Source organism: Salvia splendens, chromosome 19 (assembly GCF_004379255.2).
Source record: "Salvia splendens isolate huo1 chromosome 19, SspV2, whole genome shotgun sequence".
NCBI classification, from domain to species: domain Eukaryota; kingdom Viridiplantae; phylum Streptophyta; class Magnoliopsida; order Lamiales; family Lamiaceae; genus Salvia; species Salvia splendens.
In genome coordinates this window covers 27,395,351-27,410,100 of record NC_056050.1, presented here as the reverse complement: position 1 = coordinate 27,410,100, position 14,750 = coordinate 27,395,351, and the positions used below count along the sequence as shown (strand labels likewise).

The window sequence follows — 14,750 nt, the reverse complement described above, 5'->3', positions numbered from 1 at the left end:
GTACTACTATTTTTCTTAAATTAATATAATAGTTAAATTTTTACTGATAATAATTTACACATATTTTTTTTAATGCAAAACATTTAAAAAGCAAAAATAACAAAAGAAAACAAAAATAAGCGAAATTATTATTAGAAAAACGTAAAAAGTTCAAGTGATGGTTTGAGTCCCACGACAGACGTAGATAAAAAATTACTCCTATTGATATTTTTCTAAAATAAAATTATGTGAAAAATGAAATGTTTCTCTGTTCTGGGTTCACATGAACCGCAAACGCACAATTAACATTCAAAGACAAAAACACCGAAATCTGGAAACCGAGTTATGATCGAATCAGTTTCAGTAGCAATTGAAGCAGAGATCTACCGATGAATGCAAAGAATGGTTAATCGGCGAGGGCACCATCACCTTCCCTTATCCAGACACAGAAAATCCTCCTTTTTCTCAATCACTTTGTACGTGATCCTCATTTTTTCACTCTCAATCTTCACTTTCCTGCTCTACAGCAGCTACGTTTTGCAAGAAGACAATAAGGTGCCGCTTCTGAGAGTTGAGAAGCCCAAAATCAACAAGGTTTGGGATGCTTTTCGATGTTATTGAGGTTTAGTATTTCAGTATATTTATAATTGGTTTTTGCCATGGATTTGTTCCCGATTATGTGGATTTAGCAAATGTTGGTGTATGTGAGGTGTTTGATGTTAGTCGCTAGGTCATGAGTTTTGTAGCTGAAGCCTTAGTACATTAGATTTTGGATTTTGAGAGTTTATGTGAAAGCAAATGTTTGTTTCCATTAAGAAGATTTAGGCAGCTTCTGTATGAAGGATGAAGGTGGATTTGAAAGCTTTACTAGAAGTATAGATCATGAGCAAAATACTCAAATGTGATAGCTAGATAATCCATTTAAATTGAAAGTATATATTGTCATTTAGCTGCTACAGAAGTACGAATTACTATAAGTAAACATTTCAGGTGATCTTTGGTTTCGGCTTGGTAATAGTGTATGGGATAGGCTAGGGAAACTACATCGTATTCTAAACTGAATATTAATAAAAAAAAGTGATGTTGTGGGCAATGGGCATGTTTGAAGTGGTTTATAGTCTACTATAGTACGTTTTTTGTTTATTGACGATGAGTTAACAGTTTGGTAGAAATTATGTGTAGTTAATGTGGTAAAAGGTGGACGAGTAAGTGATCTAAAATGCGATGCTATTAGCTGCTTTTGATCTGATTCTACAACATGGCATACGTAACATAAGCCCATTACTGAAATTTGAACTCATTGAAAGTTCCGATATTACATGATGAGGTCTTATATACCACATGATGATCCACATATTTGGTCATATTCTGCAGTTATTAGATGATCAACTTTGGAAAACTCCTTCTGGTCTTGGTTTGCGGCAGTGTGTCAAGCGAACAAGTAGATATAGAGGTAATTATCTGTTTGGGCTAATGAGCATTATTCATACTGCTTTACTTATACGTGAGTTTGCTTCTGTTTCCCCTCATCTACGTCCTTTGTTTTTGCTCCCCCTTCCTGTTTCTTACAAAATGTGATCCCTATTTTGCATGCGCAGCTACTCCAGTCTCAGATCACTACATAACTGTAAAAAGTAATGGAGGACTAAATCAAATGCGCACTGGGGTGAGGATTTTATTTATTCTGTCGTTTGTTTGGTAGGCATACATGCTGTCACTTTCTGTGCTGGTTGCTGCTAGCAGTAGGTCAAATTAGTTTTTTTTTTGTTCATTTTTAAAATTTTGAATTCTGAGCGACTTCTATGTTGCTGTTAGAGATAATCTGACTTTTTAGAGATTCGTTTGTCAATAATGTCATGCTTGTAGATAGCTGATATGGTGGCTGTGGCACACATTATGAATGCTACACTAGTGATTCCTCAACTTGACAAGAGTTCATTCTGGCAGGATAGCAGGTAAATTAATTTACATCATGTCACAAATGGTTCTATTCCTGATATCTCTACTTATCAGAGCTATGCTCATGGGCATAGTTGACATTTGGCTTAATTTTCATGTTGTTGATGTACAGTACATTCTCTAATATATTCGACGAAACCCATTTCATCAAATCCCTGGAAAAGGATGTGAGGATTGTGAAGAAGCTTCCTAAAGAATTAGAATCTCTACCTCGTGCTAGGAAACACTTCACCTCATGGGGTGGTTTGGGCTACTATGAAGAAATGACTACATTATGGAAGGAATATCAGGCAAGTTACTTTGTTTAGTAGGAAAACTGAAATGCTTGATTATATGATGGCGTGGCCAGTATTTGTTGATTTGTATTTGAATGGTTCTGCAATAAGGCACAAGTTGGGAAAATATGGAACTCCAAACAATGAAACTATGAAGGAATTATTTTGAGTTGTAGACTCTAAACACAGGCCAGGAACAGAAGTCAAAAGCTCAAACAATAAAACAACCGTGCTAAGAAAAAATGAAAAAGAATTTGCATGCTGAATGAACCAAATTAGCTCCAACGAATGCTCTGTAGAACTTATAGCCAGAAAAAATTGATTGACCTATTTCTTCTTATCTACAGATAATTCATGTTGCAAAATCAGATTCTAGACTTGCAAACAATGATCTGCCCCTTGACATTCAGAGATTGAGATGCCGTGCTTTGTATCACGCTCTTCGTTTTTCTCCATCTATTGAGAGTCTAGGAAAGGTAAAAATCATAATCTTGGTTTTCTTAATTCGTACTCCTTGTATATGGACATAGAGGATGCAATTATCATACAAGGTTATTCATCCTTTAAGTGGAAATATCAACTCGCTTCTGCTGAAGTAATCAGATCAAAACTGTCAAAATTCATTTTTTTCCCTGCTAGATACCAGTAAATTTATTAGAGAAAAAGTTGAAAAATATGTAGGTCACTTATGAGATTTCGTGTTTCTGCTGTTGCATTTAAGTGGTCTTGTATGGGACTTTACTTTATATTAGGGTCTGAGCATAAATGACGGTGACACCACAGAAGCTCGTGGAGCGGCTGCGATCACGTGCTCAAAGATACATTGCCCTTCATCTGAGATATGAGAAAGATATGCTGTCTTTTACTGGATGTACTTATGGTCTTACTGTTGCAGAATCAGAGGAGCTCCGAACAATGAGGTGAAAACCTTTTGAATTCATCATGCATACCTACATGCATATAAATGTAGGAATTATCTGTATCTATTTCATTATATGTTCTTTCTTCCTCTGCTTACATGACGATTTCATTTGCTAAATTGCCTTCACTAGAGAGAAAACAAGTCACTGGAAAGTGAAGAACATTAACCCCACAGAACAGAGAGATGCTGGTCTCTGCCCTTTAACTCCGAAGGAGGTCGGGATATTTCTTAAAGCTCTTGGCTATCCACCATCTACCTTAATATATATTGCTGCTGGAGAAATATATGGTGGTGACTCGCACCTTTCGGAGCTCACTTCCCGGTTTCCTAACATTGTTTCCAAAGTTAGTTTTCGTAGTTTGGAATTTGGATTGATTTGTCACTCAAAACTAGAACGAAGCAAATTAAGCTATTTCTGGCTGCCAGCTAAGTTTTTCCACTTGTACAGGAAATGCTGGCAACCACAAAAGAACTGAAAGATTTTTCCAATCATGCATCACAAACTGCAGCCCTAGATTACATAATCTCCATAGAAAGTGACATTTTCGTCCCTTCCCACTCGGGTAACATGGCAAGAGCTGTTGAAGGTCATCGCCGATTCTTAGGACATCGCAAAACAATCACTCCGGACAGGTATTGGCTGCTGCTAATTCTCAGTTTATATTTACTAGTTGATGGTTTGGGCAGTTGTATCAACGGGTAAAAGAAGTGAATTTAGCTTCATATAACAAAGGTGATGTGCAGGAAAAGCCTAGTTCAATTGTTTGATCTAATGGAGGCTGGGCAGCTTGAAGAGTCGTCTCTATCGCTCCCTGTGATGCAATTGCATAGACAAAGGTATTTAGTCACGCATGACGGCTACTTTCCTTGAACCGCTTGCACATCTCATTATGGTGTTGAATGATGCCAAAATGACTGCTTCGACGTGAATGGAACTGTGCAACTCTTTTCCACACATCAATATCCTCTGCTAATCACATTTAGCAAATTGAAAATTGGAGATTGAAAGGTCTGTTTTTGGCATTTGCAGGTTCGGTGGACCTCGGAGGAGAGGAAGCGGCCCTCCTGGAATCAAGGGCAGAGTACGACTGCGGCTGGAGGAATCCTTTTACCAAAATCCATATCCAGAATGCATATGCAAATCATAAGGTGGAAGCAACGACCGAGCCAGCATAGGCCAAGTCATCGCTCCAGCAGGGGCTTGGTCAGTGCCGGACCTCGGCGGAGCGAGGGGGGCTCTGGGGGGAGAAGAAATGGAGCTTTTAGGAGTTTTAGTAGATGGAGAAGAAGAGAAACTTATATTTAAGACGAATTAATTTTTAACCTAATGCAAATTGAGGGAGAAACGTTAATTTCATACTAATACTAATTCTAATTCTAATTCTTTGTTTCTATAAATATCCTTCTTACCTTTCATTGTAACTTCTTACTCCCCCCTTTCCCAATAATTATCCACTTTTGTTAAGGCACGACTGAGTTTTAAGAAATGTAAAAGAAAGTGAGTTGAAAAAGTTAGTGGAATATAAGTCCTACTTTTATATTATTTTCTCGGTCCATATTGTGTCAACATTGTAGTAATTATATTGACAATACAATAAGAATCTTAAGAATACATAAATCAAAATCGAAATGAAAACAATATTGCGTAAATTTAAAAAATGAAAGAAAACGTTTTTCTAATTTTAAGTAAAAAAAATTGTAGCGAGAGGCCATTTAATATATATATATATATATATATATATATATATATATATATATATATCAGTATAAAATAATTAAAGAAACGCCTTTTCTCATTTAATTATAACAAATAAAGGGTAAAAACGACGTCCAATCGAGCACGGTGGGCGTGTGAAACTATGCGGCACACGAACCATCAATTAGGCGAGTGTGGCGCACACTGCATCCCAAGCGCGTAATATGCAAAGCACTGTTAATACATTCACTATATTTAAGCCAATATTATATCTATTACTATTACTCATAAAATTTCTCGTCTGAATATAAAATGCTTCACTTTAAATGGGAAGGAGATTGTATAAAATAAAATAAAAATAGGGATATTGACACATATTATCATGAAACTTTCAAAAAGTTGACATGAACTTTGAAATTGACAAATAATATCACGAACTTTACCTTGGGTTTGTTATTTTCCACCGGTGAAAAAATTCCAGCAATCAAATAATATCACAAATTTTACCAGTGAAATAATATCACGAACTTTACCCTGGATTTGTTACAATCAAATATTTAAAAAATACATCATAATTTTGAAATAATCAACCAAAATATTTTCAAAATTCCACATGCGCCAAATTATGAAGAAGCTGTAGCTTCCAATCGACGGTGGCTATCGGCATCATATGCATGAACTACCTGTACGTGGAAGCTCCCCTCCGCCGCCCCAACACCTCATCGCCACCACGTTCCGGCCATGCAAAACCCTCAAATCCTCTATAAATACCTTTCCCTCCACTCCCACATCTTCCACCACAACACAACACAACACAACAAATATATATATATCTTCATACACATCAATATCCACAACCCAACAATGGCCAAGCTAGCAGTTCTGATCCTCCTCATTGCCGTCGCCACCGCCTCGGCCTACAGCTACAGGGGCGACGAGTGCGAGCGCGAGGTGGAGCAGAAGATGCCGATGACGAGCTGCATGAGGTGGGCGGAGAGCAAGATGAGGAGCGGGCCATACCGTCGCCGCGGCGGGGAGGAGGAGGAGCATTTGGAGGAGTGTTGCTCGGAGCTGAGGCGGGTGAGCTCGCAGTGCCGGTGCGGGGCAGTGAAGGAGATGATGATGGAGATGCCGCAGCAGGTGGAGATGCAGAGGATGATGTGCTCCCTCCCCACCATGTGCCGGATGAGCCCCTGCGCCTGCCCCCGCTTCTTCGACTGAACACACACTCTTTCTCTCTCTTCTATTGTAATAAATGGTGGTCAGACTGTATCATAGGGTTCAGGTTTATTAGCCCATCGGCTAACATCTTGCTTCCTAATAAAATACCACATCCTCTATATATCATCAAGATCACTCTTATCTTATTTCTTTCTTCTGCTTCTTATATTCAATCACCTAAACTAAAACATGCTCCTACAGTTCGATTAATTCACAAGACGTTTGGTATCCATTGTGAATGATGAGGTATCTTGCCATTCGACAAACCCCGTTTTTTCATGTCAAATGTATGGTCTTAGCTTCCTATTCAGAGTGGTCACAAACAGTAGAAAAGAAACCATATGAAAAGGCTATGATTTTGTATCTATTGGTGGGGTTCGGTTTCCAAGATAAAATAATACCAAGATACAATCTATGATTGAGTTGTGAGATTATTTTAGTCATAGGGGGTTAGCTATGACTAATTATCCCATGATTATCCATCTAGGATTGGATTGTGGGGTTGAATCCTATGAACCAAACACACTACAAATTTAATCCCGGATACAATCTTGCAAACTGAACACCCCATTATGTATAGGCAACAAGAATATATCAATGCAATTGCAGGTACAGGATGAGAATAATCACAGAAAATCTCAAGATTTAGCTTCCTTATCGTTGCATATTCAGTCGTCTACGAAGAGTGAAGTGCCGAAGTGCATCCGGGATCAAAGGGATCTGCAGAGCCATAGACCAGTTTTTTTTGTTATTTGCATTCATTCCCTGTTTGATGAATTACCTCAAAGTATAGATTTCTTGTTTCTCTTGGCTCAATTAATCTCTCAATCGATACATATATTACATGTATGTTATATCATATGCCTGGCTTCTTCTCTGTTGCTTTGCTTTTCATTCTTTTATCTCTTTTTTGCACATTTTTGAATAAGAGCAAAAGATGCAAACTTAGAGGCCTATCTCGATCACTACTCGGAAAGTCTACCTCAACCACTACTCGGAAATTCATCTCGACCGCTACTTAAGTCTTAAAGGCCTATCTCAACCACTACCCGAGTTTATCTCGTCCATTACTCGAGGGTCTAGTCTGGTGACATGACGCCAAGACTTGCACCCCAAATCAAAAATTCAAGATACGCCGCTAGATAGAGTGTATAGACGAGTCTATCCAAGCTAATCTACCATTTACTTACCATCTTATCCGTAACTAAGAATAAGATTTTGAAGAAGCCTATTCAACTAAAATGTTTACTGATTCAAGTAAAAAAATATTGTATTTTAAAACATTATATAGCGGGACACCTGATTTAATTAAAATAAAATAAAATTATTAAACAAACGTTTTTCTGGTTCAATTTCATAAAGTTCAAATTATTAAAAAACAAGTACATCATAATTTTGAAATAACAACCAATTTTAAAAAATTCCAAAATTATGTCATACAATTATTTCAAAATTCCATATGCGTCAAATTATTAAGAAGCTGTAGCGTTCAATTGACGGTGGCTACTGGCAGCATATGCATAAACTACCTGTACGTGGAAGCTCCCCTCCGCCGCCCCAACACCTCATCGCCACCACGTTCCGGCCATGCAAAACCCTCAAATCCTCTATAAATACCTTTCCCTCCACTCCCACTTACTCCACCACCACACACAACAAGTATATATCTCCTTACACACATATATATATATCCACAACCAAACAATGGCCAAGCTAGCAGTTCTGATCCTCCTCATCGCCACCGCGGCTGTCGCCTCGGCCTACACCTACAGGGGGGACGAGTGCGAGCGCGAGGTGGAGCAGCATATGCCGATGTCGAGCTGTATGAGGTGGGCAGAGAGCAAGATGAGGCGTGGGCCCTATGCTGACGCGTACGACCGCCGCCGCGGTGGGGAGGAGGAGCATTTGGAGGAGTGTTGCTCGGAGCTGAGGCGGGTGAGCTCGCAGTGCAGGTGCGGGGCGGTGAAGGAGATGATGATGGAGATGCCGCAGCAGGTGGAGATGCAGAGGATGATGTGCTCTCTCCCCACCATGTGCCGGATGAGCCCCTGCGCCTGCCCCCGCTTCTTCGAATGAACTCTCTCTCTCGAATCTACTGTAATAAATGGTGGTCAGACTATAGATCATAGGGATCAGGTTTATTAGCCAATCGGCTAAGATCTTGCTTCCTAATAAATTACCACATCTTCGATATTGATCCTATCTTATTTCTTTCTTCTGCTTGTTGGTTGATGGAATAGGATATTTCCCAAGCAATTATTTCTAAGACTGATAAATCACCTAAAGCTAAAACATGCTCCTAGAGTTCGATTATTTCACAAGACATTCGGTACATATGACAATCACCAAGCACGCCAGTGCTCATTAAGTTACCAAGCACCATGTTGCTCGGTAAACTCCCCAAAATTATCACTCCTGCAACTCAATTGTTCGTGCTCGTTGATATGAATACATGTTCAGTAATTACCAAGAAACTACAGTGATCGATAGTATTTTCTATACATATGTGAATGATGAAGTATTTTGCCATTTGACAAAGCCCTTTTTTTCATGTCAAATGTATGGTCTCAACATCCTATTGAGAGTATGACTAGTAAACAAAATTGGCTAAGAACTCTTTGCAGAGTGATCACAAACAGTAGCAAAAGAAACCACATGAAAAAGGCTATGGTTCTTGTTTCTATTGATATAAGAAAATGCTTTACTTTTCGAGATTATAGGTAACAAAAACATATCAAAGTAAATGCAGATACAGGACGAGAGTAATCACAGTATATCTCAAGATTTAGCATCCAGACCGTTGCATATTCAGTCGTCATACGAAGAGTGAGGTGCCGCAGTGCATCCGGGATCAAAGGGATCTTCAGAGCCACAGCAGTGCCAATATTGGTAAACCTTTCCTGAATCAGGGGTATGCATGGTGCCACCCGTGTATACACTCTCAAACTTTCTCTTGGTTTCTCCTAAGGAAAAAAATTGATCGCTCCTATGTCAGGTATTAACAGTGCTTCATGAAGTATAACAGTAGGGCAATATTGATAGGATCAGCAGCGTAAGCAAGTGAGAATAAGGGGACACAACTGAGATCTAGATTTTCAGAAGCTAAATATTTTTATTGCTATGGTGCTAATCATTTAGCAATCAGAATGCATTAATCTTAAGATAAATATAGCTTAGCTTTTGTTGAGATATACACAATCTTGTTCTGATTGTGGCAAAAAGACATTCACCCCTTTCTGTGCTCTACTTCCTCAGGCACACTCAAATAGTCAAATTTGAAACCTAAATTAAATACTTTACTTTTCCGAAAAATGAATCCGAATTTATATCCTCTGTAAAGAACATTACGGCCTTACATGACTTCAATTCAATCAAAATCAACAGGAAAACATACAATTGACTGAATCAAATGAAATAAAAACAAAAACGAACCACAATACAAATAAAAGCATAAAGCAGCCTAAAATCATATGAATTGAGAAGTCAAAGTGAAATCAAAAGTAATCCTCTGCAAAGAGCAATTATCGCGCAGCTTTACATACTTAAATTCAAGTAAAATCATCAGGAAAAACAGACAATTCCTAAATCAGAAAAATAAAAACAAAAAACGATCCAGTACACTCATGTAGAAGCATAAAGCAGCTGAAAATCAGATGAATCGAGCAATCAAAGTGAAATCATATGCTAGTCGCCTCCCGTTCAATTGAGAAAGAGCATACCTCCGAAATGAGCAGAATGAAAACGACAAGCACGGGGATGGTTTTGCAGAGGATCGAACTGGATTTTGCAGTGCTTGCAAGTCCTCAAAATCTGGGGCTGATTTTCCGAGCACTGCACCGATAATTTCCCGGCGCCGCGCCGTGAAGGATACCGAACAACATTTTCTACAAGCTTGTGATGTGATGGCGGAGGAGATTTGTTATCGCCATGGATCGACAAGGATGAGTAGCTGGTGCATAACATTTGGGCAGCCATTTTATTCGTTGAGTAGCAAATTTGAGAGATTACTGCTTCCAATCCAAAATTTGGTGGGTATTTCAACTGTTAGAAAAGACAAAAGGAAAAGGAAAACAATATTCAATCAAATATTTTAATTAACATTTATATAATATTTATATATTTAATTAGTGTAACATTCTCTTTGTTTAAAAAATAAGACTTCACAACTATAAAAACTAAACTTCAAATTGAATTCATTAACCACACAAATATATATACCACTTCACTAGCATAAGTAAGCTAATTAAATAATTTATTTCAATTCAGATATTCGTATTCAACATATATTCAATTCAAATTATTCAACTAGTATTTAAATACAAATACATTATATTCGACTCGATATAATTCGATTATAATTCTATATATAGATAAGTTGTTATTTTTTTGTGATCGAGTTCAATAGTATGTAATTGTCTCATCTCAATGTGCATCGACTCAATTTTGAGTTTTTCAAATTCATATGTGCTTTTTTTGCTAAAAATAAATTCACAACCAACACAAAAAAATATCGTTGGTGAAATTTGCAAATAATCTCAATGTATTGAACACTTTTTTTTAAAATTACTAACCATGTAGTAGTTTTAAATTTTGATTTTTAAAATATCACAATTTAATTTTGGTTCGATTTTGTAGGCGTTTAGGTTCAGGAACGATTTCACTTTAATTAACCAAATGAAATCGTTAACGGCGAACGCGATTTTTATTCTGTTAAAGCCCATTCAACCGCCACTCGTCTCAGCTCCTTTCCCCTTATCCACCGCTGCTTTCTTCTTCGGCGAGGGGCTCATCTCCACCTGCCTCCGCTTCCTTTCCCTCCACAAATTCTACAGCCGTGAGTTCTTTCATCTCTCCTCTCTATTTCATTTACGTTATCGTGGAGCCGCTGCAGTAGTGCTAGTGTTGTGAGCTGCATTAGGCGCCAATTACCTCAGGAAATATGCATTATGTGTATGTGTTAGTGTGAATATCTGTGAAAATAGGATGGCCTCGGATTATGCTGATGAAATTGAAAACCTTACAATAAGTTAGCTCTGGAAACAACTATATGGAAGTTTTGCATATCTTCTTTTATAATGAATCTTTGGATTGAACCAAAACCCTAATACAAATATTTCTAGCTTCGAACCATAATCAATCTTACAGGATGTGTATTCGTCACGTATTCAGCACATTAAGATTTTTTATAATTCTCTTTATTGATTGGATTTGTAGCTCTTGATGTGGGCATCATCCCTAAATGTAGTCATGGAGCTTCTATGCATCATTTTTTATAATTCAGTTAATCTGTGGTAGTTCTTTTTTAGCCCATCGTGTTTCAATAAACGCCCCTATAAAGAGACTACATTTACATTTCTACACATTATTAGATACTCTTATCCAAAAGAAAATACATGTCATTACTCATGTTCTTCGTGCTTTTAGCTGTGATGTCTATAGCTTTGTTAGCTTCTAAGCACAGATCCTCATATCTGATGTACATATGAAATGAAGGAAACAATTTTTTATTACCTATGCACCAACTGAAGCCCAATTAGAAGTGACTTTAGTCTTCTTGTTTACTGTTTCCATACAAGCTTTGATTTCATTTTCATGCGTTTTAGTTGTCCTTTTCATCATTTATATGGATGTGAATTTTCTTTTGTTAAATGTGAATTGCCATATTGGATTATGTTTTTTAGTTTTTTATGATTATGCTCTAATGGGCTCATCCAAATATACGATTGCTACGGTTGATTAAAACTTTCTTTGTGCTTTTTGCAACCTTGTATGAACAAGCTAACATCTCTGTTTCTTAATTTTTGATGAGTGACATGATCATAGAAGTAGGTTTAACTAGTAGCTATATCCCCCTATTTTTTTTGCTTTTTGATCATTTGGTTTTATCAAGATGATTGAGATTTTTTATTTCTATCAACTGCACTGATTCAAATAAACTGGTTTTGGTTCAGTTTGAAGTCAAAAGTGTGTTATGGCTTTGATACATGATGGTCATTGTAGTAAATTAAACTTGAGAACTTGTGGAATGTAACTGAGAGGTAGATTAAACATACAAGTCCTCAAAAACTGATTAGTTTTTATTATTCTTGAAGTCATCAGAAAATGGCAACGAAGCTACTAATATCTCCTCTCTCTCGTTGCACAATTTCAACCCAAGACCAACAGCACATTCACTCATGGCCTGGAAGTGTCCGAGTGCCAAAAAAGCAAAGGAGCCTTGCAGTTCAACTATCTACCTCTGTGGGCGATGCTTTGTTGTCGTCTTCAGATTTTGTGGAGCATCTGCCTCAGCATACACAGTCTCTCTTTCTGCTTGCAGAAAGTACTGGCTACTCACTGGCTAGTTATTATACTTCTCTGGGTCTCTTTGTCATCTCCGTTCCCGGTCTTTGGTCCCTCATCAAACGTTCAGTAAAATCCAAGGTACTGTACTTCTAGCTCCAATTACTGCTTCTTTTAAACTAGCATGGGGTAAGATTGAGGATACATACTAGTGTTGTTTCGTTGCTCTCTTTTTTCGTTGAAATCAAATCTTACATCTAAATATCTGAATCAGGTTGTCAAGAAGACACTCGTACGAGAAGGGGAAGGAAAGAAGGCGCCTAATCAGGTTGCAGGAGAAATACTATCGTTCTTTACTCGCAACAATTTTGTAGTGTCAGATAGAGGAGAGACAATAGTGTAAGCAATCAATAACACTGCTTTGTGCTGTTGAGTACTTTCATTTCGTAGTTCGGGCAGATTGGATAGCTCGTGTTGTTCCATATTGGGGAAAGATATGAAAACGTATGTCTATACTATGATTAGGCTGCAATGTAGTGATCACAATACAGTAAAAAATGCTTCCAAATTGGGGAAATAGATGAAAATGTATGTCTATATTAGTTTTGCTGAGTTCGGTTACATGACATGAACATTGAACGGGATTACAGCAATTACATATCCCTCCCCTCTCTACTCGCTCGTGTAATTGTTTATGACCTTTGTAACATCTGCACTTCTTGTAATCTTGTGGAAAGTGGATCTCCACCCGTCAACGTCTTTACTTAATTTCTGTGTTCTGTTACTGATGTTAATAACTATTGTAATCTTGTCCATCCCTATAAGTTGATCAGTAGCCCGATTATGATGATATATCGCTCTCTCTCTCTCTCTCTCTCTCTCACTCAACCACGTTTTTATCTCTTTCAGATTTGAAGGGGTGATGGTGCCAAGCCGAGGTCAAGCAGCATTGCTCACTTTCTGCACCTGTATAAGTCTTGCAAGTGTAGCACTTGTTCTTACAATAACTTATCCAGACATCGGAAACAACTGGTTCTGGCTAACCATATTGAGTCCATTGGCGTAAGTCTGTAACGATATTCCTGTTTTCTACTCTTAACTGGATGATCGCACGAGGGAAGCTAACGCGTGGTGTTGAATCAGGGGAGTTTATTATTGGACGAAAGCATCTAGGAAGGAGCAGATTCAGGTTAAAGTATTGGTGGGCGATGACGGGAACCTGTCGGAGATCATTGTCCAAGGCGACGATCAGCAAGTGGAGCAGATGAGAAAGGAGCTTCAGCTGAGTGAGAAGGGTATGGTGTATGTGAAGGGCCTCTTTGAAAGATAAAATCAATGGAAAATGTGAATGATGTGTTAAGTCCTCAGGCAGACAAAGCAATGTATAACAGTCGATATATATTTTAAATTAGTAGTGTGAATTTTGATTTGATTGGGGGCTAATCATAACCTCAAATAAATAGTCGAACAAAAAGAATAAACTGAGTTTAGATTATTTTTATTATTTATAAAATCAAACTAAACATCAATAATTATTTGTTTTTAAAGTTGGTTTATTGCATTTTTATTGGGCTACCGATGCATAATTCATAGAGATTTAATTTTTATATGATTTGTAAAATTATACCAATATTAATTTTTTAATTAAAATATCTAAAAGAACAATGACAGTACTCTTAGGTAGCATTTGTTTGTCACGACTAAACATGACAAAAATACAAATAGAGATTGAATTTTATGAACAAAACAGAATACATATTTAATAAGGGGAGTGTTATATTGCTAACTTAATACTTAATTACTAACTACAATTAAATAATAGTCCTTAGATATTCAAATCAAAGGCCTAGATCATCAGCCCCGAAATATCAATACGATCAACAAAAAACGTCAATAGAGGTATTAAGGTCAATTCACAACAAAGTAGTTGTAACTAACTTTTGAAAAATACCACATAACTTTAAAACGCATATAACTTTCACGATTTAGATTATTTTTCGCACAACATATATCAAATTAAAGATAATTTCATAAGGATTATAACGAGATCTCCCTTGCATATGTATATGTCAAAATTTGAAAAAAAAATTCAAAAATTTTCAATTTTTCGTACAGCAACAATTGTAACATTGTATATAAATATATCAATATAATACATGTGGAATGTAATTCTTAAATCAATGGGTTGACATAAGCAATGTGTTGACATTCTAAAGCATTGTGTTGATATTTTCAAAACACTATATTGACATTTTCATCCAAAATCCTAATTTGATAGTTTTTTTATCCTTTTCGATATCATTAATAAAAATGAAAATTACACGTGGCAAATTTTAGACCACTAGATTTCTAAAATCTTATGGTCTTAAATTAGTTGTAGTTAGCAACTAGAGAATGAGTTAGCAATGGATCACTC

The 14,750-nt window shown here is 37.1% G+C and overlaps 5 protein-coding genes across 7 annotated transcripts; 4 read left to right on the top strand and 1 right to left on the bottom strand.

Moving 5' to 3' along the window:
- The first annotated feature begins 96 nt into the window (after nt 1-96).
- Nucleotides 97-4,519, top strand: LOC121779992 (O-fucosyltransferase 38-like). Of its 2 annotated transcripts, none has more exons than XR_006045967.1 (11): nt 97-573; nt 1,354-1,432; nt 1,578-1,645; nt 1,846-1,934; nt 2,051-2,228; nt 2,561-2,689; nt 2,997-3,133; nt 3,266-3,479; nt 3,584-3,768; nt 3,869-3,972; nt 4,166-4,182. XR_006045967.1 is itself a non-coding variant. In XM_042177506.1 (11 exons), exons 1-11 carry the CDS (start codon nt 373-375, stop codon nt 4,281-4,283), a joined length of 1,491 nt encoding a protein of 496 aa, XP_042033440.1. In that variant the 5' UTR covers nt 105-372; the 3' UTR covers nt 4,284-4,519. The 2 variants fall into 2 exon arrangements, 1 of the variants encoding a protein (XP_042033440.1); XM_042177506.1 differs by having other exon boundaries at nt 105-573; nt 3,880-3,972; nt 4,166-4,519.
- A 1,176-nt stretch (nt 4,520-5,695) lies between these two features.
- Nucleotides 5,696-6,052, top strand: LOC121779283 (2S sulfur-rich seed storage protein 1-like). The gene has a single exon (XM_042176590.1). It carries the CDS (start codon nt 5,696-5,698, stop codon nt 6,050-6,052), a length of 357 nt encoding a protein of 118 aa, XP_042032524.1.
- A 1,704-nt stretch (nt 6,053-7,756) lies between these two features.
- On the top strand, nt 7,757-8,128 carry LOC121779282 (2S seed storage protein 1-like). Its single transcript, XM_042176589.1, has one exon. It carries the CDS (start codon nt 7,757-7,759, stop codon nt 8,126-8,128), a length of 372 nt encoding a protein of 123 aa, XP_042032523.1.
- A 580-nt stretch (nt 8,129-8,708) lies between these two features.
- LOC121778500 lies at nt 8,709-10,078 on the bottom strand. Its single transcript, XM_042175862.1, has 2 exons — nt 9,772-10,078; nt 8,709-9,015 (listed from the first exon to the last, which is right to left on the bottom strand). Exons 1-2 carry the CDS (start codon nt 10,025-10,027, stop codon nt 8,861-8,863), a joined length of 411 nt encoding a protein of 136 aa, XP_042031796.1. The 5' UTR covers nt 10,028-10,078; the 3' UTR covers nt 8,709-8,860.
- A 695-nt stretch (nt 10,079-10,773) lies between these two features.
- LOC121778488 (protein COFACTOR ASSEMBLY OF COMPLEX C SUBUNIT B CCB1, chloroplastic-like) lies at nt 10,774-13,766 on the top strand. 2 transcript variants are annotated; one of them, XM_042175849.1, is made up of 5 exons: nt 10,774-10,886; nt 12,152-12,475; nt 12,609-12,733; nt 13,244-13,396; nt 13,478-13,766. In XM_042175849.1, the coding sequence occupies exons 2-5, from the start codon at nt 12,155-12,157 to the stop codon at nt 13,662-13,664; spliced, it is 786 nt and encodes a 261-aa protein (XP_042031783.1). In that variant the 5' UTR covers nt 10,774-10,886; nt 12,152-12,154; the 3' UTR covers nt 13,665-13,766. The 2 variants fall into 2 exon arrangements, with proteins under 2 accessions (XP_042031783.1, XP_042031782.1); XM_042175848.1 differs by having other exon boundaries at nt 10,775-10,886; nt 12,145-12,475.
- Nucleotides 13,767-14,750: the final 984 nt, after the last annotated feature.